The following is a 28,000-nucleotide window of genomic DNA, read 5'->3' as shown; positions in this document are numbered from 1 at the left end:
GCTGCAGTTCCCAGTCGCAGACCTCCACTCTCCTCTGCCACCGTTGCCATCGAGGTGGCAGAGGTTTGAACTGGTAAAGGAAGACAACTTTTATAAAACATTTTCAGTGACTTTAAATATTCTTTTGTATATTGTAGGATATAATTTTGCAGCAAAACAGGCAAAATATGACAACTAAGGGTTTATAAACAAAATAAACAGAACAATACTTCATGATTATTTTTTATTTATATTTTTTTTTTTTTTTAAACAAGTGGGTACAAAAAAAAAAAACCACAACAAACCAAGATCATTCACGCATACCCCATCCATAGGTTAGAAAGTCAAGTCAGTTTATCCCTTCACTTCCATCTATATAATTTCCTGGGCTTCATCTCTGCCCTGCTAGAGCAGGTCCTTGATGTAGATATTCCTCCTGACGGCGTTGGAAACCCCTTCGTTAAACCGGAACCAAACGTCGCTCTTCCCCACGGCCTTTCCCATCTGAGTCTCAATCGACTCTTCCTCGGAGGCCTGAGGGGCTGCGGGGGGAAGAGCAGTGTCAAAAACTCGCAGAAACTCTTAACCTTAAACGTTACAACCTGCGCCCAGGCTGCACGGGGAGGGCAGGGGCCGGGGAGCTGCCGCCGGGCACCGGGGGGCTTGCAAGGGCAGAGCTGATGCTCCCATGTCCTGGATCCTGCGAACGCCTGAGGTACCCACAACAGTGCTCCCCAGCTCCGTGTATTCGCTGGCCCTTTGGATGCTGCCAGAATGCACCGACCAGCCCGCAGGCACCCCCCTGCCTGCTGCATCGGGGTCAGCTCGCTCAATATCCCCTCCCCACCCCGCCGATGTCCCCCGGGGCACAGTGCTGAGGGACAGAGCCCCTCTTTGGGCACCTGTGTGAGGTCCGGGCACTGCCCGCGCAGGGATCCCCCAGCGGCGCCCGTGGCCACCCCCGTCCCTCTGCCACCCACCCGGGGCTGGGGCCACCCGTGGCCACCCCGTCCCTCTGCCACCTACCCGGGGCCACAGCCGCCTGCTGCCGCCGAAGCGGCCGCCCGAAGAAGTCGATCTCAGGCTGCGAAAAGCAAAAAGCAGAAGGTGAGCGCGGCTCTGTCAGCGCCTGCATTTACAGCTCACATTCGGAGACAGGCAAAAGCAAGCCGAGTTTCTCTCTGTGCAAGGTAGACCCCGGTGACACCGCTCAGCTCTGCCTCATTTTAAGCTAAGTCAGCCCTAGACAGCGTCTAAGGCAGATCAGGGAGCCCCTCGCTGGGGCTCTTGCGTGGGGCCGTCACCCCACCCTCAGGGCTGCACCAGCCGCCTTCCCCCTTCAAGCACCCGGCGCAGGAGGAAGCCACCGAGCAGGAGCTGGATGCAAATCCTGCAGAAAGGGCCGGTGGCCTCGGTAAAATGCAAACCGCATTCAAAATCGGGTGGGAAAGACAAACTTTAAGGTTCATCGTGCTGAAGCGGGGTTTTATAGACAGCCAAGGTCTCGAAGCTGAGCCCATGGAGAGGGGTGGTGGCAGGGGACCACCTCTTGCTCCTCTTGGCTGCCATCGGGATGCCCGGGGTGGGATCAGCCTGGCTCACTGACGTCCCCACAGCCCCGAGCTGTGTGTGTACTCCCTGCCCCTCTCCCCCCAACCCTGCAGCTTCCACTGAGCCAAAATTCAGTTATTTTAACCCATTCACATCTCCCTCCTTCCCCACCCCTGAAAGCTTCGTGGAACACGGCCGTAATTGTCACCCAGATCTAATTCATCCCCATGCTATAAACCCAGCGATGCAATTACGGGACACGTGGTGCTAAACTATTCTATTAAAAGAAACCGTACTAAAAATAAATAAATACCAATGGAGACAGCCAGTCTCTAGCAGCCAAGGTACGCGCTGGTAGGAAATTAGGTAGAAATTGCAGCCCCCTCACCTTGTCCTCCACCGCTGCCCTCCGGACGATGTGCTCCAGGCGCTGCTGGTGGTTGGGGGGCACGACTGGCCCCGCGTCCGCTCGCTCCCCCGCCTCGCCGAGGCCGTTCCCGGGCTCCTGCGGGGAGGAGAGCCCTGAGCGAGGGTCCCCTCGGGGCTGGACAAGCTCAAGGTCTGGGCATCCCCACCCAGGTGATGCACAGCCTGAGGGCAGGACAGTGCCTTGTCACCCGCCCCGCACACCCCCTCTATTTGCTGCTGGGTTTGCTTACGATACCCAAACGGCCTGGCAAGGATTTTTTCATCATTTTCTGTCTCCCAGCAGCACATGGGATTAGCCCCAGCAGTGCTTCGGGCACATGCGTGTTTGCAGCCCCTTTCCCTGGGACTTCACAGTCAGCACCGTGTAAACAAGGAGCCTTCAGAGATGTTTCTGCAGCATCTCTTTGCCCCACGCATCCCCCGAGAAAGCCCTTCTGCTGCAAGAAGGGGCTCTCGGGGACTAATTATCCCTGCGGCACCAGGGCAGGGCAGGCACCAGCTACGCCTAAACTGTTTCCCAGCCTCCACATTTGTCCGTTTCCACCTTCTCCCGCCTTCTGCCCGCTGCTCCACGGAGGGTTTCAGCAGTGGGGGCAGAGGGGCGGTGGGCAATTTCTGCTCCTCCTGGGGACTTTGGGACCTTTGGGAGGATCAAAGTGAAGCAGCGAGGGAATGTGCAGGCAGGAGAGAGCAGGTCAGCTCCCCCATGGACACGTACAAATCGCAGCCAGAGGAACTAAAATTCCTATCTCGTCCCAGCCCTCATTAGAGAGTTGAAGGGTTTAAAGTTCTAACTCACAGTGACTGTTTCTTTCCAGAATTCCTGCAAAAAGACAAGCCCTTCGGGCACATCACCCCAGTGCAGATGTGCTGCCCGAAGACAGATGTGCAGGCAGACGGCTGCGACTGGGGGGTTTAATCCTGGATTTCCATTTGCAGAGCGAAAGCCACTGGCTGCTTTGGAAAGACCAGGTCCCCACACCGGCCCTAAGGACTTTATCCCCATCAATGGGCCCACCACCCCCCCAAAAACACCAGACAGCACAAACCCTCCCTACCTCGCCCAGGTTTCGCGCCTGCAGCAAAGCCTCCGTCCTCCTCATCTTCTCCAGCTCGATCTCCCTGGCGATGAGCTGCTTGGCCTGGTAGGTCAACTGCCTGCGAGCCGGCAGGTCCGGGAACCGGCAGACGTCCTCCACATTCCTGCACCGCGGAGGAGAGGAAGCAGAGAAAATAAATCAGTAGTGAAAATAAAAAAGCATTATGTAAACTGCAGCCGGACACGGGAACGGAGTCCCAGCCCCATCCCCCCCAGCCTCTCGGTATGATCCTGGCCACAGTGCCTCAGTTTCCCCATCGCTGCCCTCTCCGAGTCTGTGTGTGCGACAGCACGCTAGAAGATGCCCAGCGAGCGGTGCCGGCTGTGCGGAGACAGGTTGCTGCAGGGCATCTCAGCTGAATGGGAACTCAGGAGGGATTACGTGCTTTATAATCTTGGTTTTAATGCAAGAAGAGGAAATTGCAGGCGGGTCCTTGCCGAATAGATTGCCCTGAAAAAGCCACAGTCACATCACGGCTTGGGCCTGAGCGGCACCACGACCCCTCACGTGAACCCCGAGGTGCCCGCAGGGAGCTGTTTAATTGAGATATGGGCATGAACAGTAATTTTGGCTGATCAGAGCAGTTTTATTCGTAATGGGTTGGTGCACCAGATCTGGAGTTAGGCCTGTTTCAGCACAACAAAAGCCCAGGCGCAGCCCCGGCACCGAGGAGCCAGCTGGGCCGGTTCCTCTGCCAGCTGTAAATATTTCATGCTGCATTCACATTCAGTATTATTCCCCTTAAAATAAAGGGAACAAAGTCAGATGGCTTTGCAGTCATTCAGAGATTAGCTGTCAAATCTATGATTTAAAAAGTTTTAAAGAGAAAACACAGATTTCCTTGTTGACAACAACTCTGTTCGCCAGAAAGACGCTGGGTCGTGACTCGCAGGTGCCACCGGGATGTGACACCCCCGCGGTCCCCATCATCACTGTGCCGGGCCTGGAAACCGGCTCAGACTTCACAAAAAAAAAGCAAAGCAAAGCGAAGCGAAGCAATGCGCCTGCTTGCGCCACGTGGCTCCCGATGTCCCACAGCTTCCCCATGGCTGCATTTTGGTGGCACAGCCTGGCACGGAGAGGGCAAGAGAGGATGGCTCTCTGCAGCCTCCGCAGGCCTTTCCATGGGGAGGAAAAAAAAAAAAAAAATAAAGCCCTTCACTGTAATTAGATACAGCTGCTTGATTTAACAGAGGCTAATTTTTGTAATTAACTTTGCACCAGGAAGACATTAGCATTGCTCCTAGCTGTGGTGGGGTCTGTATTACTTCACCAAAGCCTCTGTATGTACTTAAAACATAACAAGCTCTGTATGTACTTAAAACATAATAAGACTCAAGTCTAGCAATGGCCGGCTATTAATATACAAATTAACCGCAGCTACAGTGACCCACTGCGTGCAACGTGCCCAGGTAGACCTGCTCTCCCCTGCTGCCGCGAGCCCCTGGCAGCTTCGGTCCCTCTCTGCCAGCTCCGGTGAGAGCCAAAGGCAGCTGCTTCCCTTCCTTTAATCCGATTAAAGCAAAACCAGCTCCGTTTTGGCCTCAGCCCGAGGGGGTGATGGGGCAGCTGGACCATGCTGCTGGTGGAGCAAAGCCAGCGGCAGCCCCGAGCACTCGCACGGCTCCGGGGCTCCTCCTTTAAAATAAATGAGGCAAAAAAAGCAGATAATCCCCGCAGGGCTGCCATCGGAGAAAGTCAGGTCCCTGCAGCCATCCCAGCACTGGGCAGCTCGCACCAACCCCGCTGCCATCGCCAGAGAAACCTCTGAGCTCTAGCTGCAAGAAACCAACTCGATGCCACGATACCTTCGGGCTCAAACTCCTTCCTGAACTCTCTGCTGTTATTTTCAAGCCCTATGCCTTCTCCTCGCCCTCGGGACTTACGGGTCGAGCTTGTAGACGTACTGGCCCTCGGGCAAGCGCTCCTGGTGGTAGGTGAGGTTGTAGGCCAGCATGGTGCTGATGAGGTCTGCCAGCTGCTGCTTCTCCTTCAGGCTGTAGAGCTGCGTGTTCACCTAGGGAGGAGAGCGGAGCCCAGCAAGGGGAGAGCATCACTAATCCGTAATAACTTCTAAACATAAAAATAACCTGAAGCACGGGTTTTGTCTCTATATGAGAAAGGACAGTTAATACCCGCAAGGTTCAGACCAAGTTTAGTTTCCTATTAGGGACACACGTACTTCACAGAGCAGGGACAGTCCCCTCTGATGGCCCCAAGGGTAAATGTACCCAACGCAGCCACGCGTGCAGGTGAATCTGCTGCCGAAAGGAGACTGCAACAGTCCCCCAAAGCCCTGCTCAGGCCAAGCCCACCCCCTGGGTGCAGGGGTCCGGGAGGTGCAGGACAGCCCCCCGCGCACCCAGCAGTTGGGTATCTCAGCGCCGCTTCCCCCCGGCTTCTGCATCAGCTGCAACGTCAAACCAACCCCCCAGTTTGGGACAGAGGTCTGGGATAGCTCAGCCTGGGCGATGCAGCACAGGGGACGTGTCCCAGCCCTCACGACAGGGTTTGCAGAGGGGACGTGTCACCCGGGCAGGACTCCTGCCACCGCAGTGAGAAGGGGCCGGTGGGCACTCACTGGTCGGAGCTTCGGAGCGATGATGTCCAGCAGCAGACAGAGCACCTCCAAGATCAGAGACTGCTGCCCCGCGCGGCTGCGGGCACTGGGTGTTATCCCCGACACCATGGACACGACGAGGTTCTGCATGTGGTTCAGCTTGGCCAGTGCCTGGGTGGAGAGGGTAAGGATGGCCTAGCCACGGCTACCACAGATGTCCCCGCAGGTGACAGAGCTGGAGCCACGCTGCCGCCGTGCCCTCCCTGGTACTTGCCTCGTGTTGGCTGCTGGGATAAGCGAGACGGGGGATGCTGGTGGCCGCAAAGAGCATGTGGAAAGCCACGGGCAGGAAGGGCAGGTATCGCATCAGCTGGAAGCTCTGTCCGTGCAGGACAGCCTGGCTCAGCAGGTCAGAGAAGCCCAGCCACTCCAGGGCCAAGCACACCGAGCTGAAACTGGAGTCCCGCAGCTTCATGTTCAGGAAATTGTCGTACAGACCCTGGAAGTGGATGCAGGATTAGAAACGGCTCGAGGCTGGGCAGATGGACCCATCAGAGCACGCCACTGGGATCCTGAGCATCCCACTGAGCCCAGCTCCAGCACAACACCCCAAAACTCTATCCAAAGTTAGCACACTCCTACTGCAGGGAGGGATTTCCTAAGGCACCCCACAGCCACGACCCCCCGGATCAGGAGCCACCCTTGCTCCAGACGGCACAGCAGAGGAAGGGGCCCAGCTCTTCCTCCCCAGGCTGCTCTACCTGGGCGAGCTTCTCCTGCTCCCCCGAGGAGACGGCGAGGTGCAGGATATGGTGGAAGCGGTGGGAGGATGCGTTGAAGCCAGCTGTCCCCCCGAGGTGCGACAGGTCCTCATCGCCCACCAGGAGCTGGGCTGGTAAAGCGGGGTCCATTCCTATCCTGTGCCTGGGGGGAGCCCAAAGGGAAGAGCTCAGGGTATGCTGGCACTGAACGGACCAGCGAGGAACATTGGACCCTTGCAAACCGGACTGAAGGCAATACCGATGCTAAATTATTGGGCCCTAAAGAGAGCAGCCAAAGAGCATCTGGATGCACAAATCTGCTGAAACGAAGCTGGGTCTGCAGCAGGGCAGACCAGCTCTCCAGGACCTTTCAGGTTTCTCCACCACAGGCCTTGCAAGCAGGTCAGGGGATACCACGAAGCAGCGTGCCCCAAGCAGGCAGCAGACCTAATAAACGCCCCCTTTTACCTTTGGACCTTTGGGAGCTGGAAGATCTCTTGCCAGATGGAGAAGAGCCCCTTGTTTTGGTCCTTCAAGCCGATCTTCATCGTCTGCACCATCTGCACGCTCAGCTCCTTCTGGCCTCGGCCATGCAAGAACTGCAACACAAGCGAGGGGCTGGGGGGGACGGGCACTGCGGGGAGGGAGGGGATGCCCACAACAGCTAGCTGGTGCTGGGGAAAGCCAGAGACAGAGGCACCTCGCTCTTCCTTGCTTTGTAGGGGAATCAAGGTTAAAAATAACACAGGGGACAGGGCGGACATTTTAGGGATCTGCCTGGGACACGGTGGTTTTTCCCTCCATCCCCATCTGAGCCCAGGTCAAGTCAAGAGCTGCAGCAAGTCCGTGGTCCCCAGAGACCTCCCGGTGCCACCAGTACCTGCAGGGTGTTTATGCAGGAGCGGATGTCGTTCTCTGTCTTCTCACACAGCGCCAGCAGCGCGCCCATGTCCGCCCGCATGCCTTGCCGCAGGGCGATCTGCAGGAGAGGAGGGTCAGCAGGGAGGGCCCGCGGCCCGGGGGGGCAGGAGGAGCCCTCAGCCGTGCCGCACCTCGCAGAGCCGCTGGGCGAGCCTGGACGGTGCCGTCCGAGGGAAGTGTAGCAGGAACGATTGCTGCCGCAGCGGCCGGAGGGCAGGGACATACCTGGCAAAGGGAAGCACAAGGGTCTCTGAGCAACCCTAGCAGAGGAAGAAATCCAGCCATTAATGCTCCGCTCCAAGAGAGGTGGGTTATTTAGTAGCTGCCTGTACACCACTGCACATTTGGGCACGCACCATACGCTCACACCTAGCTACAAGTCACCCCAGCAGATACAAAACCTGTGGGGTTTCAGGAAAGCTGAGCATGTTGTAGTTTTACTTTTCATAAGGTACTTCTACGCCGCAGGTCTGACAGCGGATAACTCGGCGCAGGAAGGCTCTTTGGCTGGAGGCAACAGCAGCCGCCTCCTCGCTTGGAGCAGGGGTCTCAGCTCTCCATCCCTCCCCGGACACGCAGGCGATACTAACTGGTCGTTGCAGATGCAGATGATGGGCCTTAGCAGCAGCCCGCCCTCGCGCCGCCTCCTCCGGCCCGTGCCGGCCGCTGCCTCGCCCTCCCCATCCTTACGGTGGATGATGTTTAGCAGCACGTTGATAGATGCCTTGGGGAAAAAAAAAGTTAAGGACAGAGCGGATGAATTCTTACTGTTCAGAGGCAAGAAACCACTCCTAAAATGGAGCGGGGGATGAACTGCTACAAGGGCAGTAATTAAGCGGTTAATGCAAAAGGTGGCCAGATCCAGGCTGGGCTTACCGCGGGCGCGCCGTCTATCTCATCGATGATCAGGCAGTTGGGCTTCTCGTTGGCACCCAGCACAGACTTCATCTGGGTGGCAGCTTCGATGCGGGTTTTGAAAACCTCGGGGCTGCGGTCGTCACTGCAAGACAAGCCGGTGCCAGGCTGCTGCGGCTCAGCACCATCTCCGCTGGCTTCTGGGGCAGGGCAGGGCTGGGCAGCCGGCACGCACTCACCTAGCGTTCATCTCAACGGCGTTGTACCCCGCGTGCTTTGCGATGACGTGGGCCAGCGTGGTCTTTCCCAAGCCGGGCGGGCCACAGAGCAGGGCTACCTGCGGCAGAGAGGTAACGTCAGCCCCGCAAGCAGCGAGGCAGGGCTTCCTCCAGCACCGACCAAGGCTGCCACGCACGGGGACGAGGCTCTGCAGCCTGCAAACGGGTCTGCTTCAACCCTTGGGAGCTGCTGCACTGGTTTGTAGACATACTGAGAAAAGACAAAGTCACTGGAGGAAGGAGAATATAACAGAAACTCTCAGAGGTGACAGAGTCCTCCTGGCAGCACCTCTCATGCATATGTTTAAGTTTGCAGGGCAGTAGATAGAAAAGGCTGAACAAAATCCCTTCCAGAATTACACTCCTGAGAAGCAATGCTGCTAGTATCTGGTTTTGTTTCCCCTTTTTTATATCCTCTCACTGGACAGTTGGTTAGCTGGCCTGGGTATATTATCTCTGCTCCCTTTAGCATCAATGATCTTTTCCAGATGCAGAAACTCTCGCTCAAAGGCATGTCACATCTGCCCCGAAGAAATAAAGTCAAGACCAGTCTCTGCTAAAAAGGGTACATCTTTCTTCAACCAGCCCATTTAATTTGGCTGGAGAAAGTCTGTTCCCCTCCCCTTATTAGCACATCACTCGAGCCGAAACAGAAAAAGAAATGAGAAAACACCATAATTGTGAAGGAGAAACAAGGAATCCAATTTCTGCTAGACCTGCACTGGAAGCCCCTGCTCCTCACCATGGTGGTGGGATGAGGGGGGATAGGAGAGGAGACCCACCAGAGCGGCCTCCTGTCCTGCTCACCTTGTATTTGGGTCTCTTGTGCTGGTCCAGCTCAGCTTCCAGAATCTCCTCAGTGAGCTGGACCTTCGTTTTCCACTTATTCTGCTGCTCCTTGGGCTGGTTGAATGGAGGATGAGCCTCGGTGCTGGGCTTGGCCTTCTTCACAGCCTTCTCTTTCCCAAACACCACCGTGTCCCAGAGCTTGAGCCACTTCAGAAGGCAGCGGTTCGTGTACTGCATGTCACGCAAGAAAGCGAGCAAACGCTGTTGAACCTCAGAAGGATCTGGCCAAGGACAGAGAAAGGCCTCTCCTTCATGGCTTAAAAACTGCCATGGCGTGCAGAGGAAAGGACTGAGCCAGGGGAGTCAACCCAGAGCACGTCTGCCCAGACAGACCTCGAGCGCACAGCACGTCACCCCCCGCCATGGGAGAGGCTGCCCAGGTTTCCACCCAGCATCTCTGTGGGACAACCTGGGAATGCAGCTTCCCTTCCCAACTCGGCCACCATCCCGCGGGGCAACGGAGGACAAGTCACATCGGCCCCATTCCTGCCGTCCCTCAGCTGTCTCGGCTCAACCCAGGGCTTCTCAGCCTCTTCCATGATTTTCAATTCCCTACAAAACTTCTAATATTCAAAAAAAAATCAAAATAGCCAACGATTCCTGCCTAAAGTCCACCCAATCTTTTTTGTCTTATTTTGGCCATCTTTCATAGTCTCTGTTGTCGGAAAGTCCATAGCCTACAGCTGAAAAGCCCCTGCTCCAAGCTCTCCGCAGCAGGATTGCTCCCGGGCAGGGCTAGCATGGACAGAGCCCCCCAGCCAGCGGTTCCGAAAGCCCCACGAGCAAAGGCAGCACCGTAAAACCACGATCCCACAGCGTTAAGGAGAGTTATAGAAGCAGTAAGCCCACCCGAACCCCAAGCCCCCACTTATCCTAGAACCTCACATCATCACTGAGGAGCTCCATGTAGCGCCGGGGAGTAAACTTGTCCACCCAGAGGCAATGCAGCGCAGACTCCTCCTCATCTGCCGGCTCCGCTTCCCCGGTAGGCTCTGGGCTCTTGGCACTGGTTTCACTCTCGAGGCAACTGCAAGAAAGAATTAACTTGCCCCAAACCACCCAGGGAGTCGGGGCCAGGGCTGGGAATCACACCCAGACTTCCCAAGCTGGGGGTGCTGAGGGTGAAGAGGTTCCTCTGCTCGCAGGTTCCCCAAAACTTGGACCCCACCGGAGCATCTCGGGAGCCGCGGCCGACAGCGTGGCAGGAACAGGAGTGGGATTTCGTCCCAACATCTCACCTGTTTATTATTTCCGTCAGCTGCTGCGATGCCTCCAGAACACACCTTCGACGCTTGAGCACAAAGAGGGAGAGAGGAGGGTCAGAGAAGCCCCGCTAACCCACAGCTGGGGGGAGCGGGGATTCGGGAGCCAACACTGCGGCTATCCAGAGGTGTCAGGGGAAGACGGGAAGGTCGCTATAAGATGCGATACCTCTTCATTCACTTGTTCCTTCAGGTAGGAGAAAGGCACCCCCAACAAGTGGAGCGGCCTGCGTGCGTTCCAGCCCAGGGAATCAGGGAGCTGCGAGGAGTAGAGGACACACGCCGACGTTCATATCAATGCTCAGCGCAAACATTTCACGCTTCATCAGAGAACTGGATGGAGGTCACAAAGAAGCAAGCCCGGCCTTCAGGTCCCTCCGTACCTCCACCCCTGTCCTGGAGGGATCATCCCTCATGACCATGAAGACCCTGGTGCCCTCGGTGGACGTCACGTTGATGTAGTCCTCCAGGATGGGTGGCCGCTTGAGGACCCGCTTCTTCTCGGAGGGCGGCGTGGTCTGCAGCGGGGCCATGCCACTCATCTCCAGGCGATCCCAGCTGGAGAACACCGGGTTCCTTTAGCAGGGGCGAGGCAAGGGGCCCTCGAACCCTTGCTAAAGGGTGGGGTTCGAGGGCCCCTTGCCTCGCCCCTGCTAAAAGTGGGGTTCAAGGTGGCCAACCTGGCAGCCTGGGGAGCAGAAGGTGCCTCTGGGCTGGGCGCAAGCGTGCCAGCATTCTGGAGGACATCAGGAGCCAACTCATCATCCGCACCAAAGCTGAGCTTCTTAACGGCTTCCAAGCGCTGTCGCTTCAGCTTCGGGGCTGCGTGAGACACCAGGGCAGGAGGAAGAAGAGGAGAAGCATCGTGGATGAAGGGTGGCACCCGGCTGCTCCTCCAGCAGCACCCCGCACTGCTCGGGGAGGGGGGTCAGCAGCACCCAAGGACCCATCGGGGCTGCAAAACCTCTACTAAACCCGCCTTGAGCCAAACCTACTGCGGGCTGCAGGCGGTGGCGGGGAGCCGGGTGGGTCGCAGCCCCGGTCCCTCTTCCTGGGCCTGCTGCCCCCAGGGGGGGCCCCGGGGGGGTCGGGCTCCTCCGGTGGCTGCCTCTTGCCCCGGAACTGGGAGATTTTGGGGCCAGCGGGTGGAGCTGGGTCATCTGCAAGAGGCGTTACACGACGGCGCCGGTTACCAGAGGGGACACACGGTGGGGCGGGCACACGCCGGCTCCGCGGCCGGCCGGCCGGCCTGCCCGTCCGCTCCCTCCCGCCCTCCACCGCCGCCCCCGGGACCGGACACGGCGCCCCAGCAGCGCCCACCTCCCAGCTGGGCCAGCACCTCCAGCTCGGCCGCGAACCGCTGGTAGAAGTCCTCCTCGGGGCCGTCCTCGGGGCCCGCCATGGCCCGCGCCGGCACCGCGCCCGCCCGCACCGCGCTTCCGGCCGCCGCGCCGCAGCCGAGCCACCGCTGATTGGACGCGGCGCGGCGGCCGGAAGAGACGGAGGCGCTGATTGGACGCGACGCGCGGCTGGACGCGGAGGCGGCGGCGCTGATTGGACGCGACGCGCGGGCCCGGCGCCTCCGGTGGATGCGATGTAGCCGCTCGCTGCCCCGCCCGGCCCGGCCCGGCCCGGCCCGGCCCGGCCCGGGGACGGCGCGGCAGGTGGGCGGGCGGGGGGGACGGGGGTCGGGGTCGGGTCCCCTCCGCCGCGTCCCGGGTCCCCTCCGCCGTGCGTGTCTCCTGCGGGGCGCCGAGATCGCGGCCCGGCCCCGGCTGGCAGCGGGCGAGGCGGCGGGAGCGGGGCCGGGGGGCGGCGGGAGCGGGGTGAGGCCGAGCCCCACGGCCGGGTTGGATCGGCCCGGCACCGTGCGGCTGCGGGGCCTCCACGCGTGCCACAGGGACAGGGGCAGAGCTGTACGGTGTGACACCGGGAGGGCTGCAGGACCCGTAGCTGCTGTGCCCCTGTAGCCGCTGTAGCACCGGCACGGTCGCAGCACCGGTACCGCTGTGGGACCGGCGCAGCGTGACACCGGTAAGGCCGGGGGACCGGCACGGCGTGACATCGGCGTCGCTCTGGGACCCGTGCGGTGTGACACCGGTACCAGCGCGGCACCAGTACATCCCCAGCCCCCTGGGGGTACCCCAGCCCTGCTGTGCCCCTCCCCAGGGGTGCGCAGGCTGCGGCTGGGGGCTCTTCCCGCCCCGCTCACCCCGATTCCCCCTCACGCTCCCCGCAGGGCGCTGGCCATGGAGCCGGGCACCATCGACAACCTGTCCATCCTGTACCAGAGCTCCGACTTCATCGTGGTCAACAAGCACTGGGACATCCGCATCGACAGCAAGATGTGGTACGAGACGCTGACCCTGCAGAGCCAGCTCAAGTACCGCTTCCCCGAGCTGGCCGACCCCGACACCTACTATGGCTTCAGGTGAGCGGCCGGGGACCGAACCGGGCTCTGCCCTGCCTCTGAGCCGGCCTCGGCTGGGCATGCTGCCCGGGTGCCTGGGGATGCTCCTCCGCCTCCCGTCTCCTCCTCAGGTTCTGCCACCAGCTCGACTTCTCCACCAGCGGGGCCCTGTGTGTTGCACTCAACAAAGCGGCAGCGGGAAGCGCCTACAAGTGTTTTAAGGACCGTCTGGTGACCAAAGCCTATCTTGCTCTGGTAAGCCCACCCCGCCAGGTCCTGCTTCTGGACATATCTTCTGAGTTTGCAACATTGCAGCTTGGCCTCTGCTTCTTCTTGTCCCGGCGTCGGTGAGGAACGAGTGCCGGGGCTTGGTTTGCAAACTGGCTTTCTGCCCTGCAGGTCAGGGGCCACGTCAGCCAGAGCCGAATGACGATCCGCTACGCCATAGGAAAGAACACCACCGAGGGCATGACCCACATGATGTGCATCGACGGGACGGAGGGTGAGCGGCTCCCGCGCCCTGCCTGCGCTGCCCGGACCACCTGGGTCGCGCTGGGGGGAGCTGACCCCGCTCCGGATCTTGTTGCAGGCTGCGAAAATCCCAAGCCTTGCCAGTCGGAGCTGATCGTGCTGGAGCACGGGTCCTACAGCGGAGACCCCGTAACCAAAGTGCTGCTGCAGCCGCTGACAGGTGGGAGCTCGGGGCCGGGGCAGCGTGGGCACGGGGGGCTGCGGGGGCTGGACAGACGGAGGCAGCAGAAGTGCTGCAGCGGGACCTGCGCTTGCAGCCCTCGGCCTTGGTTGCAGCATGGTGGCATAGTAAAAAACAAAGCCTTTCCTCTGAGCGGAGCTGAGCGCCGCACTCAGCTCGCGGAGGACTCAGGTTCTCAAACTGGGGGGACAAATGCCATTTGGTGCGTTGTCATCTCGCACCAGCGTGCCCTCGAGGTGGGATTCAGGGATAACCTGTGTCTCTGCTTCCTCCGCTCCCGCTCTCCCCTTAGGGCGGACTCATCAGCTCCGGGTTCACTGCAGCGCCATTGGCCACCCCATCGTGGGGGACTTCACCTACAGCCACAAGAAGGACAGCAGTCCCTACAGGATGATGCTCCACGCCTACTACCTGCGCATCCCCACCGGCAAGGAGCTCATCGAGGTCTGTGCGCCCGACCCCTTCGTCACCACAATGGACAGCAACTGGGTGCCCCACCACGTCGCTCACCGGCTGGACGAGACCATCCAAGAGCTGAAGGACAAGATGATGCAGAAGGGGGAAGAGGAGGAGAGCCAGGAAGCTGTGCTTGGTGGTGGAGGAGAGGAGGCACTGAGCGAAGCCAAGAGCCCGGAGACGGAGGAGCAGCGAGCCCAGTGCGAGCAGTGGTTGGCCGAATGGGCTTTGGAGTGAGCACAAACCACGTCTCTGCATTTCCAGCCCAATGCTCCATTTTCGTCCCAGTGGGTCTCCACAGAGCCCAGCGCTGACTCCACATCTGCACTTTCTGTATGCCGTGGCTTCCCTCACTTCTGGGGCTGGGATTAGACAGGTTTTAGCAGCGATTAGGATGGGTTTATTTTTTAATGTACACATCATCCATCTGGCCACTGGATGCCCCTTTCCTAATTCTGGGCCTCAGCAGCAGAGTCAGTGTGTCACATACCAGCTTAGAGTGACCCCAAAGCTTTACGTCCCTGGCCCGGGGCTCAGGCACAGCCGGGGCAGCACGGACGCTGCCTTTGCCATGAGCGCGATGGACGTATCTGCAAACCCTCAGCGCTAGGATGCTAAAAAAATGCAGCCCAGCAAAGGGAGAGGAGAACGTGCCGGCTGCAGCTTCGGTGTCCGTGTCCCCAGTTCCCTTCGCTCCAGCCTGCTGCGCTCACTGGCACACGCGTTCCGTGGGAGGTGGGAGATGAGGAGGCTGAAGCGCAGCCTGGGGGCACCGACAGCCCCCCTAGTCCCGGGGCGGCCCCGGGTGTTTTACCCGCGGAGCTGGGCTGTGCGACGGGCGCAGGAGAGGTCCCTGCCTGCCACCGAGGACGTGCTGCCTGCCCGTCCCTGCCCTCGCCCTTTCCTTCCTGCCTCAGCCCACGTGTGGTTTTTTTAAAGGTTTGTTGAAGGTGAGTGAGTTGATACGAATGGATTTTAAACTGTTTTCAAATTTCTATGCGAAGAATCTAGCCTTTTAGCGGTTCTGAAATACGGGTGGTCTCGGAAATGCGTGTATTTTTAGTACTTCTGTGGTCAGAACAGCCAGCAGCCCAAAGCTTTTTTAATAGATCTCATTATTCTTTCTCCTAGCGTTGCCTTTTTCCTAGCACCCACTTTTATCCTGGGTGCGGATGAAACCCCTGCTGAGACAGGTCAGAAGACACAAGCCCCTTTCTGCTTTACCCAAACGAGGGGGAATCAGTTTTTGTCCCATTGCGTGGATCCTCGCTGGCAGGTTGCTGCGGGGGTGTCGGCACCGGAGGGTGCCGCAGGCAGGGCCTTCGGGTGGGCGGTTTGGGAGGGCTCTGGAGCAGTGAGAGCGGCCGAGGAAATGGTTGAAGCTGAAAGAAAGGCTGAGGACTGATGCAAAGAGTGGGAAGGAGCTCGTCTCTCACGCTGGCGCTCAGCTTTGCAAGATGCAGAGAGGAGTTTCTCTGGAAATGCCCTTGCTTTGCCGGCCGGCATTGTGCCGCTTCACTCTCTCCTTCCCACCCCACCTGTCCTCTGCAGCCCTTGGAGGAGGCTTTGCAAATGAAGAGAGCAGGACAGCTGGTGTGCGCCGGGAAGGGACAGGGGTGACTGGAGCCCCTTGCATACAGAGCACCGATCCCCGGGGTATTCGGCCCCGAGCCGCCGCATCAGCACGTGCCCAGAGTTACCATCGCCCCACAAGCCCTGTCCCATCTGAAACGCACCTGACTGGTTTCACGTAACTCATATTCCTACCTTGAGGGGAAATAAAACAGCACAGCCCCCTCCTCGTGGGGGAACGCACCGTGTGGGTCATCAGAACCCCACCGAAACCACGCAGGAACTGGTGTCCCCGGGTGCTGGTGGGTGCAGGCTCACCGTGCTGCGGCGTGTGGCCGGGGAGGAGGTGGCCGTCACCTTGCTTTCGTGGCTTGGCACAAAGCGCTGCCGTCTGCTACAGCTCACGGCTCTGCAGGCGCCAGCTGTGGGCACCGAGCGGGGACCGCGGGCTCATGAGCTGGTGGCAGAGGGCTCGGGGGGGTTTGGAGGAGCAGAAGATGGGTCTCCTTCCTCCCAGGCCCCATCCCTGCCCATCCCATCTCCCAGGAGTGGCCGGGGAGGGGAGAGGCAGCCACGGGCGGGTCCCGAAGCTGTAAATTAATGTCATCAGCCTGTTTGCCAAAGAATGAACGTGGGTGACAGGAGGTCCTAAAAAGTCACGGGTGAGATTTACAGCATCAGAGACGGGACGCAGCCCTTCCCTTCCCTTCCCTTCCCTTCCCGCGGGCCCCGGTGTGGGAACAGTCCCCGCTGCGTGACAGGGGACGTGTCCTGCAGCCGCACGTCCGGGACGAGGCTGCCCTCACCCACGGGGCTGGCGGTCGCTGCGGGTGGTACATGGGGACACGCCGGTGCCCGCACGCAAGGGGACGGTGATGGACCGTCAATGCTGGGGGGCTGGCACCCAGCGCTCACCCCACCATCTGCATTGAGGAGCCCCTGCACCACCCATCAGCCTTCATGCGTTGCACTTTTACCCGACGTTGCAGGAACCAGAGATAAATATATATTTTCCTTACCCTGCAGAGAGGTGTTTTCCAGGCGTCCTTCCCCGGCTCCCCTCCCGCACCGCGTCCAGCCCTGCTCCCTCCTCTCTGCCGTCACTGCCGCGGGGCCATTTGCTGCGTCGTGTGTGGATCCACTCGTGCATTCGAACCGGGGGCTTGTGACCGGGCATATGTTTTGTGACGTTCTGTACAGCTTGCAATAACCCTTATTTCTTGTTGCACGTTACCGTAGTAAACCATTACCTGTATACCCTGCAGTTGACCCTCTGGTCTCTGAGTCCACGCCGTGCCGCACGGGCCGGCGCGTTGCTGCAGCGTGGCCGCTGCGGTGCCGGGGGCTTCCAGGAATGAGCCCGGACTGGCACAGCGGGACCAGCCCCAGGGCTCCAACCCAACCAACCTGTTGCGTGAGCACCGGCAGTCATCCTCACCCTGCTGAAATCCCCCTGGCCGAAACCACAGGGGTTGTGTACCCGAAAGCCCTCCTGCATTTAGTAACTCTGACACAGATGACCAAGGATGCCGGAGGCAGCTGGGGCAGATGCCACTGCCCCAGCCCAGCCCCTGCCTGTCCCTGCCCGCTGCCCACCCTGGCCAACACCAGCGGCTGGGCTTGTCCCAAACCAGAGAGCAGAGGCGTAAGGAAAACTAATTTCAAAACACCGCAGCTCTCCCTGGCAGGGAAACGGGGGAGCAGCCCTGGGGCTGCCGCTGTTTAGAGGGTGCACAGGGAAAGCTGCCACCACGTGTGATTTTATATAACTCTGGTACCTCAACGGTCATTCCTTGGGTTGGAGCAGCTGGAAAAGTGAGTGGAGACCCAAAGGAATTATTTGCAGTCTTCAGGTTGTGAGATTTTAAGATAATAAACATGGCAAGGGCAGAGAAGCAGCTGGTTAAGTGCAGGAGCGTTTCCAGCCCACCCGGTGCAGGGAGATGTGGTCGGAGCCACCGCCGACCCCCCAACGCCCCCGGGGGAACGGGCTTGGGCAGATGCTTCCTGGCACATTCGGGTTTGGGGTGGATGCTCCTCTGCCGGTTCCTCCCCAGCCGCTGGGGTTGTTTCTGGACCAGTTTTAAGCTCCACGGGGACACGGTGGACGTGGTGACCCGCAAAGGGGCCCCGATGTGCCCCCGCCCTCCTGGTCCAGCCACCTCTGGCCAGCAAGCCCACGGCAGGGGCCGTGTCCCACCAGCAGCCTCATAGCAAACAAGTTTCTGTAATTTTATCACTCCAACAAGAGCTATTTTTACAGCAATTCCTTCCAAAATAGAAACCAGAAACACCCGCGGGCATTGACCAAGCCCTGGTGCTGCAGGACTGGTTGCTCAGTGGGGGACGGGGATGGGGACACCGGCCGGGAGCACCAGCGGATGGCAAACCCCGCTCAGAGCTTCATCGGCAGGTCCAGGGACCCTTTGCGAAGGCTGATGCCCCCAAACCCGGCCAAGCACTGCCGACTGCTCTCGCCCTTCCCTTTGCCCAGGGTTAAATGCACAGATTTGCTGCCATGCAGCATTGAGCTCCTCCGGCTTTTCATCACACAGCCTCGGAAAGGCTTTGCTTCCTCCCTTTTTGGTCTCCTTCTTCATGGCGCGTGCTGGACGGCGCTTCAGAGCGGGATCAGAAATTCCAAGGAGAAAGCTGTAAAAAGGAGAATGGGATTCTCCATAGCCAAGGCAAAAAGGACGGGTGCGAGGGAAGCACCTTCCAGAGGGGTGCTGAGCCCATCACCGAGGTCTCCTCTGTTCTGCACCCCAGTTGCCCTATAAAATATAGCCCTGAATAGCTCAAAGGTGTTTTCACTAACTGGGAGGACCATCAGGAGCACAGAAATCACCAAACCAGAGGATTTAACTCATTTGCCCCAAACTTCAGTGACCCTTTACAAAGAAAAAAAAAAACCAAAACCCAAAACTAAGAGCGGAAGCAGCTTTACAAAACACTGTTGAGAAACTGCCCCGTCACACCCCGTTTTCAGAGCGACATCCCCACCCCACAGCAGATAAGTGCTGAGCCGTCCCCAGTGCTGCCCATCCCCAGCCACCGCGGGTGGGTGAGCACCTTTCCCGGCTGAGCGGCGCTGAATCCTCATCACCCAGCCAAATCCTGCCCGGACGGAGAGCGTCGGCAAGGCCACCGGTGGGATTTTTAGGGAACAGAATGAAACTTAGTGGAAAAATTACTCGCATCTAGTTCGAAGGGCAATAAGCAATAAGCTAATTGCTCTGGGCAGCGCGGAGCAGCCCACTGATGGCATTTCTAGAGCGGGGATTTATTTTCTATTGGGGGTTTCTAGCTGAGGGGTGCGGAGTTGGGCACGGGGGAGGGCAACGCCTGCTGGTGCTCCTGCACTGGGTTGCACTGGATTTCTCCCAGTCTGTGCTGGTGTGGTCCTGTGCAGAGCCGGGTGATGGAGGGGGACCCTGTCCTTGCAGGGCACAGGCAGGAGCGGGGCTCTGGGTGTCAGAGGGAACAATTCATTGCAGACTTTCTTTTAATAATGGATGGAGAATGAAATTCTGTTTTCTGTTAGATAGGATTTAGACTCTCTCCCTCGGTTGCGGGGGGTTTGTGCAGGCACTCACAGAGCACGGGTGGGCACGGTGAGCCGCCCTACTCCCACGGCTCCAACCCCAGCATCGGACGAGAGAATTGACTGCAAGACCCCCCCGGCACTTCCCCAGCCTGGCCGGCAGCCAGCACCCTCCCAGAGCCTGGGACACCGCTCCCCGTTTGCACTCTGCGCTTGCCTGACCCACGCCAAGGACGAAGCCCCGGCACGGGCAGCATGGTGCGGGCAGCCGCGGCCCCGGCAGCCATCGCTCTCTGCCTCCGTGAGTTACATCTCGTCCCCCTAAAGCTGACCCTGCCCCAGGACCCCCTTCCACCCCCCGGCACTGGGGACGCTCCAGCCCGCTCTGCGTTTCATTCCCAACCCACTCAGCTTTGGCACTCCCTGCGCTCTGCCTCGTGCTCCCCTCAGCATCCGCAGGCAGTGGGAGTTTTTCCCAGCTGCAGCCGGCACCGCGTTAGAAATCTGCACAGACAGGTTTCCAGGGGCAGATTTATCACTTTTTGTCTTCTAAACCCACCCTGAGGCACGCCGGGTTGCCCGGGCTGGCGCAGGCTGCAGGGCGGTACGGGGGCTGCTCTCTACACAGTGTTTGCCAGCATTTACTAAACATTATTAAATTGACAAAGAAAAGGCCCTTCCCAGGCTTTAAACCCAGAGCCGCTTTAGAACAGCCCCCGACTGCCTGTACATACGGTCACGGATGTTTTATAACCCGCTCCCACTTCATTGCAGGTTTCTCCGCAGACCTTGTGAAAGCAGCAGCGGTGAGTCACTGCCGGCTCCTCCAGCGGCTCCGAATATGCCAGGGCTTTGCCGAAACCTCACAGCTGGTGCCGGGAGCCGCAGAGCTGCCATGGTTCCCCCCAGTCCTTGGCTCCAGGGAGGCAAAGCCATCGCCTCCCCGCTGGCCCCCTGTGCAGCCCGTGGCCCTGGCCCATCCCCTTCCTCGCTCACCTGCTGCCCAGCAGCCTCCCTGCCCTGCTCCCACACCGAGGGCTGGGACCCTAGACCTGGCTGTCCCTGACCTGGGGAAGCAGGGACAGCCCCGCTGTTGAAGGGTCCCCACTCCTGAGAGCGGCTGCGGTGGCTTTTGCCCCCACGCGTAACCCAGGGCAGCCCCGGGGCTGCTGCAGTTCTCAGCTGCCTGTGGCTTGTGGGCAGCAGCCGCTGGTCTGGGTGCACTGGCCAGGTCAGATCCCATTCCCCGCTCGGTGTCTGCATTTAAAAGCCCTTCTTCCCGCTCCTTGCTCCGGCTGAGTGTCCCCCTGTCCTCCTCCCCAGGCTGCCCTGATCATTGGAGCCGTCCTGTCTGCCACCGAGCAACATGCCGAGTAAGTACCAGCCCCAGCCGGGGTCTCTGACAAGCGGGGGAGTCTCACGGGACGCAGGCAGTGGGGCCGGCGTGGGTGGATGTTGCGTTTCTCCTCGCATCCGTGTCACGGCTGCTGCGACAGGTCACTTGGCCTGGAGAGGATTTAGAGCCTTGCACAGCCGGTTCTGGTGCTGGCGCCCAGGCTGGGATTTCAGCTGCAAGAGCTTTTGTCGTAGTACAAACACACCAAGAATTTCCTCTCCTTTATGGGGCTGACGCAGATGCAACGGGAGCCTCCCCTGAGCCGAAATCCAGGCTCGGCTCGTTTCCTCCTCACCCAAAGCCCAGGGTACGGTGGGCACCTCTGCCACCACCCCAGCCACGGGGATGGGCACCCTCATGCCCGCAGGGCATCCCCTTCGGCACCACCCCGATGGGGGACGTTTTCATGACACCCCATGTTATTGCCACTTACCCCACGCAGCCATGGTCAGGGTGAAGGGGGATTTCCCAAGGGAACGAGCGGGTTCATCCTCCACGGGGTGTTGGGGAGCTAAAGTGGACGGTGAAAAGCAGCCGTGCCTCCCCAACGCAGCCTCTCAGCCTCGGTCCTGCAAGGTTTCCAGTGCATCCCAGCCAGCGCCCTGCCTGCTGCCGACATCCTCGCGTTTGCCCAGGGATTGCAAAACAAAACAGCGGAGCTGAGCAGTGCCCAGGTGGGCAGGGGCAGGAGTGGGGCTGCAAACCCCACGGAGCCCGACAGGGCACAGGGAGCCGGGGGGTGCCGGGGTGAAGGGGCTCTCACCGCCTTGGCGTTGACAAGACAAGCCTCTCTCTGCCCAGCTATCCTGCCTGGCCAGACTGCTCGCTGCCAAGAACCTGACGGCCGATTTCGGCAGGTACCCGCCAGACCTGCTGCTCTTCTTTGAGTGAGTATCGAGGGCAGCACACGGCTGTGGTTTTGGTGCCGCATCACACCATCCAGCACTCGCCGGCATGGCCCTGGCACACCCTGGGGCATGCGGGAGCTCTGCGTGGGAGAAGAGTATTGCGAACATCGCCTGCGTCTGCAGGCACCTTCAGACCCACACGGAGCATTTCCAGCCCTGCAGACCCCCTGGTCCTCTCCTCACCCCACTCCTCTCCGTGGCTGGGGCCACGCTGGCCACGGCATGGGGTGCACGGGGTTGGGCAACACCCATCCTGTGCCCGAGACATCCCCCCCAGGGTGAGAGGAGACCCCCCAGCCCCGTGCAACCTGGCAGCTCGTTGCTCAGAAGGGAGCAACAGTTAAAAACTACTTTCGCCATGCCCACAAAAAGCAACATTAAAGATCTCCTGCCCAGACACGAGGAGCCTTTCATCCCGTACCTCCCCGCCACGCTGACTCTTGCTCCCCGCAGCTCGGCCGAGATGCACGGCAGGACCTGCGGAGCATTTTACGCCCGGGCTTCCCGTGGGAACCTGGACCTGCTGCCCAGGGGCTCAGCCCGGCGGACGGGGCTGCTGCGTGGGGCGCTGGCCTGCCTGGTGAGTTGGGGCCAAGCCGGAGGGCGGCCAGGGTCCCCCACACCCCGCGATGGGTGTTTGTACAAGGACTGGGTCGTCTCTTCCAGGGGGTGAGGAGCAGCCGCCTGCGCCCCGAGCAGCTTGGCAGCCTTGGGGCACTGGTGTGCGACATGGAGCCAGAGACCATCACGGCCTCGGACCCCGGCATCCTGGAGAACCTGAAGCTCTGCCCAGCGCTGACGGGGGCCCAGCGGGATGCCCTCAATGCCGTGCTCCTCGGGGGGGGCACGGTGTACGGGTAAGGAGCCTTCATCTGCTCATACGGGGGTGGGCGATGAGCGGGAGGGATGGGATACCCGTGAGGATGCTGAGCCGGTCCTTCTCCCGACGGCCACAGGGATCCTTCGAGCTGGGATTTACGGACTCTGCAAAATTTGGGGCCGCTCGTGCTGGCTTTGAACCAGACCACGCTGAGCTTGGTGGCCAAGGTAAGCCCCCTCCTCAAGACCTCGAGGCGAGTTGCCCGTCAGCCAGGCCAGCCCTGAGGCTGCGGAACCCAGCACCTCTGCCCCCCCCGCAGGCAACACGGGAGGCTTTTGGCAGGAGCATCACGGCCACGTATGGCAGCCAGGGACGTTCCCAGCGGGAGAAGTCCCTGACCCTCCTCAGGGCCTTCGCAGCAGCATCGGCTTCATCTCATTCCAGGCTAAAGCGGAGCGCAGACCGTGAGCGTTTCCCTTTGCCACCACCAGTCTGGACCAGTTCAGAGCTCTTTGGGGGGGGAAAAATGCCCACAGGCTGGTTGGGATCTGGGTACCCCCCTAGGGAAGGGGACAGGACCAGGCAGAAAGCTGTAGGATTCCCTGTAAAGTAACTGGGGAGATGGGGGAAATGTCCTCACAGCACGCTGGGGTGCTTGCTCTTACCCGGGAGCAGGAATACGGCAGCAGCAGCCGGGAAGGAGCTGGGAGTGGGGAGAAAACTCCTGGAGCTGGGCAGGGCAGCGCCAGGGGAGGATGCTGCAAGACTGGAGGATGCTCATGTGGGTGCCATGGGAAAGGGTTCACCTTACCGGAGCATTTTTAGTTGCCTTTAACAGGACAAAGCACACGTGGCCTGCAGAAACATCAGCAGGTTCTTCAGGAATAACTTTAAGGAATGAAAGCAAATAAGGCACCTTCATGGGTCGGGCACCCAGGGGATGGGAGGCTGATTCACAGCCCTGCCCGGCAGGATGGGCTTGAGCAGCATTATTGCGATTCCCTGTTCATTCACCGGGGCTCTTCTGAGGGGCTCTGGGGCCCCGTGGCAGGAGCAGGGCCAGGCGGGAAGGGAGGAAAGGCCGTCTGCCTGACATGCCCTCCCTGCCTGCAGGCTGCCTGTCCGAGCCCATCACGGCCAGCACCGTCTCCGACCCCCTCTTACTCATCAGCTACGACACCAGCGAGCAGTTCAACCTGTGCCTGAGCAATGAGGTTTTAAAAGCAAACCTGGAGCGTCTGCTGGAACAGCCGCTCCCTGTGGAATACCTCCGGGTCATGAAAAAAAAGCTGGCGCAGGTGACGGGTGACACAGGGCAGGAGCCCCCGTGCAGCCCCCCGTTAGCATGGGCACCCTCGGGGATGGGCGAGACTCACGGCGGGAACGGGCACCGCCGGCTGCAGGGATGCAGGCACCCGAGCGGGTCCTTTGTGCCCGTTCCTGCCTTCTTTTCCCTTCCCTGACCTTCTTTTCTGCCCCGCTGGCCTGGCCCTACAGATTTACCCATCGGGGATCCCGGAGAAGCAGCTGAAGCTGTTAGGGCCGCTGTCCCGCCAGTACACGGCAGAGGAGATCAGCCTGTGGCCGGTGACATCCAGCGACACGCTCTCGGCCCTGCTCAACCCCTCGGATGGCAAGTGGGGGGCTCCCCAGGTAAACCCACGGCAGCAGCGGGGGACGGGTGCCGATGAACCCAAACTGGGACCGCTCGGTGCCCGAGCCCAGCTGGGAGCGGAGGCGTTGCCCGAGGGCGGCACGGCGGTTTTGCAAGGCACAGGCGTTTCTGCCGGGAGCATCTTTCTTCGCTGCCTGCATGCAACACGTGAACCGTGTTTCCCAGGTCCAGCAGCTGCTCAGCAGGTACCTGGCCCTGGGGGGCACCTTGACCGGGCCCTTGCTTCGGAAAATCGGTGGGAGACATCTGTGCAATCTGCAGGAGGAGCAGATCAAGCAAATATCTCCAGAGGCAATTAGGTAAGCCACTTTTCAGGGAGGCTTTTCAGCCCTGCGAGGCCCCTGAGACCGCAGGGGAATTGGGACAGCAGACCCCCACCTCCACTTTGGCTCTGCCCGCTCGCAGGCAGCACGGCAGGATGTCCGCGCCCCGCTCCCAGCTCCTGCCTGAGCCACCGACGCCGCGGGCAGGGACTGCCCACTCATCTCCCCCCACCAACAAAAGGGCTTTAGCTGTGGTTTGGGGTGGTGCCCCCGGCTCTAACCCGTGACCCTCCCTCCCCCAGGACTGCCGGACAATTAAACATTTCTTCTTGCTCTCAAACCACGAAGGAGCAACTCTACAGAAAAGCTCAGGAGGTCTTTGCCGGCCAGGCTGGCACCACCAGGGCGTATTACTGCCAGATTTGGCCGTACCTGGGTAGGTCTTTCAGCCTTCGCCCTCCTTCCCACGGCGACTGAGGTTGGATACCTCTTCCTCGGCCGGGGCAGTTTGTCACACTAGAGACACGTCCAAGCAGTCTCCAAAACCCCTCTCCCAGCACTGGAAGCGTTTGCACGTGTCTAGGTGCCCCATGTGCTTTCTTTAAGGTGGAGCTCCAGCAGAGGACCTGAAAGACTTGGCTAAACCTGGGGTTGCCATAGACATGGACATGGACACCTTTCTTGCCCTAAATCCCGATGAACTGCAGGTACGTCCCCGGTACGCTGCTGCTCTTTTCCCTGCTGAAGGGCAGGGCAAGTTGAGGGCTGAGTGGTGGGGTTGGATGCCACAGCCCCATCAGATCACCAAGTCTCTATTTTTTTACCTTTTAAAATTTTATTTTGGAAGTTATAGCTTGCGCTGCAGTTCCCATTTGGAAAAGCACGTTGTGGCGATGCCGCCTGTGAGGACGAACAAAGATGTTGTTGTATGTGTATTGCAGAAACTCAGTGTCACGGATGTGAAAAATTTGCTTGGGGAAAACCTCCCGTACCTGAAGGAAGCTGAAAATGAGACCTCGGTGCTGCGCTGGGTGAAGAGACAGTCCCAGCGGGAACTGGACTGTACCCTGGGAATCGGCCTGCAAGGGGGGACGGAGGAGCCCGGCACCACGGGGACAGCCACCCCTCCTCACCCCACCGCCTCGGCCAGTATCAGCCCCACGGCCACCGTTCCCGCACCTGCCACCCTCCCCCCTGTCCCCACCCCTATTGCCACTAACAGCCTCCCTACCGCTAATTCAAGTACCGGCCCCCACCAGGCCCCCACCCCAAGCACTATCGGCCCGAGCCCCCCTAGCAGCACTGCCCCACGCACTTACACCGCTGAACCCAGCGCTGCTGGGAGCCCCCCTGCTACCTCCACCGCCCAACCTGCTCCGACCACCGGCTCCATCGTCCCATGCTCCATCCACCAGTCTGCCCCCTCAAATAAGGCCACCCCCCCTGCTGTCACCCTCCTTGCCACTGTCAACCCCAACGCCACCTCTCCCAGCTCCGTCCCACCCCCTGCTCTCACACACGGGGCCACCACCACCACCAGTGTTGTTACTAACCCGGCTGTTACCACCCGCAACGCCAGCACCCCACTGGTGTCCATGAACCCCCCGGCACCTGCGGGTACCACCCACCCCGCTCCTGCCACCCATACCACCACCACACCGAGCACCCACAACGCTCCCAGCGCCCTTGTCCCTAACTCCACCTCTGCACCCGCTGTCACCGCAGCCACAGAAATGAACCTCCCTCCCCACAAGCCCACCCCAATTCCCCACTCCACTGTCTCCACCCAAGAGAGTGCCGTCTCCTCAACCGCCAAGACTACAACATTGGCTTGTGAGACCGGTGCCCCTCCGGCATTTCTCGGCCCCTCTTCCACCACCACCAGCAGTGAGACCACTAAAAAAACACCCACAGGCATGCCAGAGCCACCGAGACCAACACCCAACGGATACGTCAACCTGCAATCTGAATCTGGTACGGTGTGAATGTTCGGAGTCAGGGAACGCTTAGGAACCGATGGCGAGGCAGAAGTCTTCACTGACAAGCAGTAGCTGATCCACCTTTTTCCTGGCCAGATTCAATACTGGTGTGCTGCTGTCCACAAGAAAGCCCCAGTAGTAACTGGCTAGACAGGCAGCGACGTCTTTCCACAGGGCGTTACAGCCCCTGGGTCTGGAGCATACTGCCTTCGGATCCCACGTGCTCTGCAGGTCCGGCAAGGTGCACCTTAAGATGGCTCGTCATGCACAGCACCCCTCAACCGCTCCGTAGAAAGCTGGAATAATTCCGTTAATGCCAATGCACTGTACTATTTTTCACAAGGCAAGGATACGGCCTGCTGTATTTTAGCTGCATGGGCTGTTTCTGACTAGGCATCGCTGTAAAAGCCCTAAAATCTGAAGTTCTTTAACCTGACAGAGCTATATCTGTAGCTTTAATGACTCAAACAGATTTAGTCCCGCTTTACACTGGTGAAAGAAAAGACTCAGTCCTGCTGACTATTCACGGCCAGGTGACATTTATAACAGGGGTGCAGGTCGGTGCCTGGAGGAGCAGCTATGGGCAATGTCACAAAAGGCAGAAAAGTGTTGTCCTGATGTGTGCGATCCTCTGGGGTACCTGAATCCCAAAGCAACTCCACTGCCCTGACAGCTCATATGTGCTCTTTATCCGGATAATCCAGTTCTTTCTCATCTGTGTTCTCCACCCAGGATCAGGATCCAGACTCTCCTCCTGCCTAGTGCATGTACTGATGACAGCCGTGGGAAGCTCACTGCTGCGAGGGCTTCTCTGACACTGCCACCTCCAGCACCACGCTCACTGGATCCCGCCTTTAATTTTCACCATCCTGCAAAATAACGGTGCTGGCAAATTCCCTGCTGAAAAGCAGAAACTCAGGAGAGGAATAGAGTTTGTCCATTTGACACCAGAATGGAATTTGCTTATTATTTTTGAGGCTGGGCAGTGAAAGGAGGACAAATATTTTTCCAGCCCAAAGAAACCCAACAGGTACTAACTAGCTAGTTGCTCCATGTAATACAATTATCAGCAATATTGACTGGTCTGGCAATGCATTAACGCTGACAGTGGGCCCAGCTCTGCCAGCTTTACTCGCACTGAGCGGTATTTTACTTCTAAGCAGTCCCACTGGGATCTGTTGAAACAGTGGGACAACTCAGGGATTCGAGTTACTGGCCGTTGCAAAAGCAGCAGAATATGGCCCAGCAACACAGTCTGAAAGCTCACAGATCCACGAAATTGCATTTAACTTGTTTCATGAACTTATGAGATTTTTGATCGAGATTTGTTCAAACTCCGCAAAGCCTAGTTAGAGGGATGATTAACTGAAGATAGTTTACCTTGATTACTGTTGCAACGCTATAAAATAAAACATCAACTTTTTTTTCCTAATCAGATGCGTTCTTTGATGTGTTTAGTGCTTTGTATTGTAGTTTTCCTAGTTAGCTTAAATCTAAACCGTTTCCACTTCTTCTGCTCTGACTTTCTTCATTAGCTAGTATCTCCTCCTCCAATAGCTCTACTACAAGTGAGAGTTTCTCCTTCCAACTTGCAGATTTTCCACTTACTAGTTTCATTCTCCATGGGCTGAGGAGATTCTTGCATGTCATTTGTTGAGACTGAGTCAAGGCATGAAGAAACAAATCAAGATTTCTATCAGGGGGATCAATGCTGTTAAAA

At 59.1% G+C, this 28,000-nt stretch overlaps 3 protein-coding genes across 6 annotated transcripts; 2 read left to right on the top strand and 1 right to left on the bottom strand.

The window, feature by feature from the left end:
- Positions 1-248: 248 nt before the first annotated feature.
- CHTF18 (chromosome transmission fidelity factor 18) lies at positions 249-12,001 on the bottom strand. 2 transcript variants are annotated; one of them, XM_072877969.1, is made up of 22 exons: positions 11,866-12,001; positions 11,541-11,705; positions 11,226-11,367; positions 10,929-11,121; positions 10,715-10,804; positions 10,522-10,574; positions 10,169-10,310; positions 9,242-9,454; positions 8,396-8,493; positions 8,178-8,301; positions 7,892-8,025; positions 7,433-7,526; positions 7,261-7,359; positions 6,849-6,979; positions 6,381-6,543; positions 5,894-6,118; positions 5,641-5,790; positions 4,946-5,076; positions 3,018-3,162; positions 1,919-2,035; positions 1,006-1,063; positions 249-521 (listed from the first exon to the last, which is right to left on the bottom strand). In XM_072877969.1, exons 1-22 carry the CDS (start codon positions 11,945-11,947, stop codon positions 385-387), a joined length of 2,886 nt encoding a protein of 961 aa, XP_072734070.1. In that variant the 5' UTR covers positions 11,948-12,001; the 3' UTR covers positions 249-384. The 2 variants fall into 2 exon arrangements, with proteins under 2 accessions (XP_072734070.1, XP_072734072.1); XM_072877971.1 differs by having other exon boundaries at positions 10,929-11,103.
- Positions 12,002-12,045: 44 nt separating this feature from the next.
- RPUSD1 (RNA pseudouridine synthase domain containing 1) lies at positions 12,046-15,247 on the top strand. Of its 3 annotated transcripts, none has more exons than XM_072877972.1 (6): positions 12,046-12,209; positions 12,785-12,976; positions 13,087-13,210; positions 13,355-13,457; positions 13,545-13,646; positions 13,960-15,247. In XM_072877972.1, exons 2-6 carry the CDS (start codon positions 12,795-12,797, stop codon positions 14,358-14,360), a joined length of 912 nt encoding a protein of 303 aa, XP_072734073.1. In that variant the 5' UTR covers positions 12,046-12,209; positions 12,785-12,794; the 3' UTR covers positions 14,361-15,247. The 3 variants fall into 3 exon arrangements, with proteins under 3 accessions (XP_072734073.1, XP_072734074.1, XP_072734075.1); XM_072877973.1 differs by lacking the exon at positions 12,046-12,209 and adding an exon at positions 12,235-12,579; XM_072877974.1 differs by lacking the exon at positions 12,046-12,209 and adding an exon at positions 12,235-12,645.
- A 4,179-nt stretch (positions 15,248-19,426) lies between these two features.
- Positions 19,427-27,143, top strand: LOC140659217 (mesothelin-like protein). Its single transcript, XM_072878575.1, has 16 exons — positions 19,427-19,540; positions 20,014-20,045; positions 20,563-20,612; positions 21,189-21,309; positions 21,437-21,522; positions 21,997-22,123; positions 22,210-22,400; positions 22,500-22,590; positions 22,683-22,827; positions 23,477-23,661; positions 23,861-24,016; positions 24,204-24,337; positions 24,604-24,737; positions 24,908-25,008; positions 25,243-26,275; positions 27,013-27,143. Exons 1-16 carry the CDS (start codon positions 19,495-19,497, stop codon positions 27,093-27,095), a joined length of 2,715 nt encoding a protein of 904 aa, XP_072734676.1. The 5' UTR covers positions 19,427-19,494; the 3' UTR covers positions 27,096-27,143.
- The last annotated feature ends 857 nt before the right edge of the window (positions 27,144-28,000 follow it).

Source organism: Ciconia boyciana, chromosome 13, assembly GCF_034638445.1.
Source record: "Ciconia boyciana chromosome 13, ASM3463844v1, whole genome shotgun sequence".
NCBI lineage: Eukaryota > Metazoa > Chordata > Aves > Ciconiiformes > Ciconiidae > Ciconia > Ciconia boyciana.
Note: the sequence above shows the minus strand (reverse complement) of the source record. Positions and strands in the feature narration are given on the sequence as shown.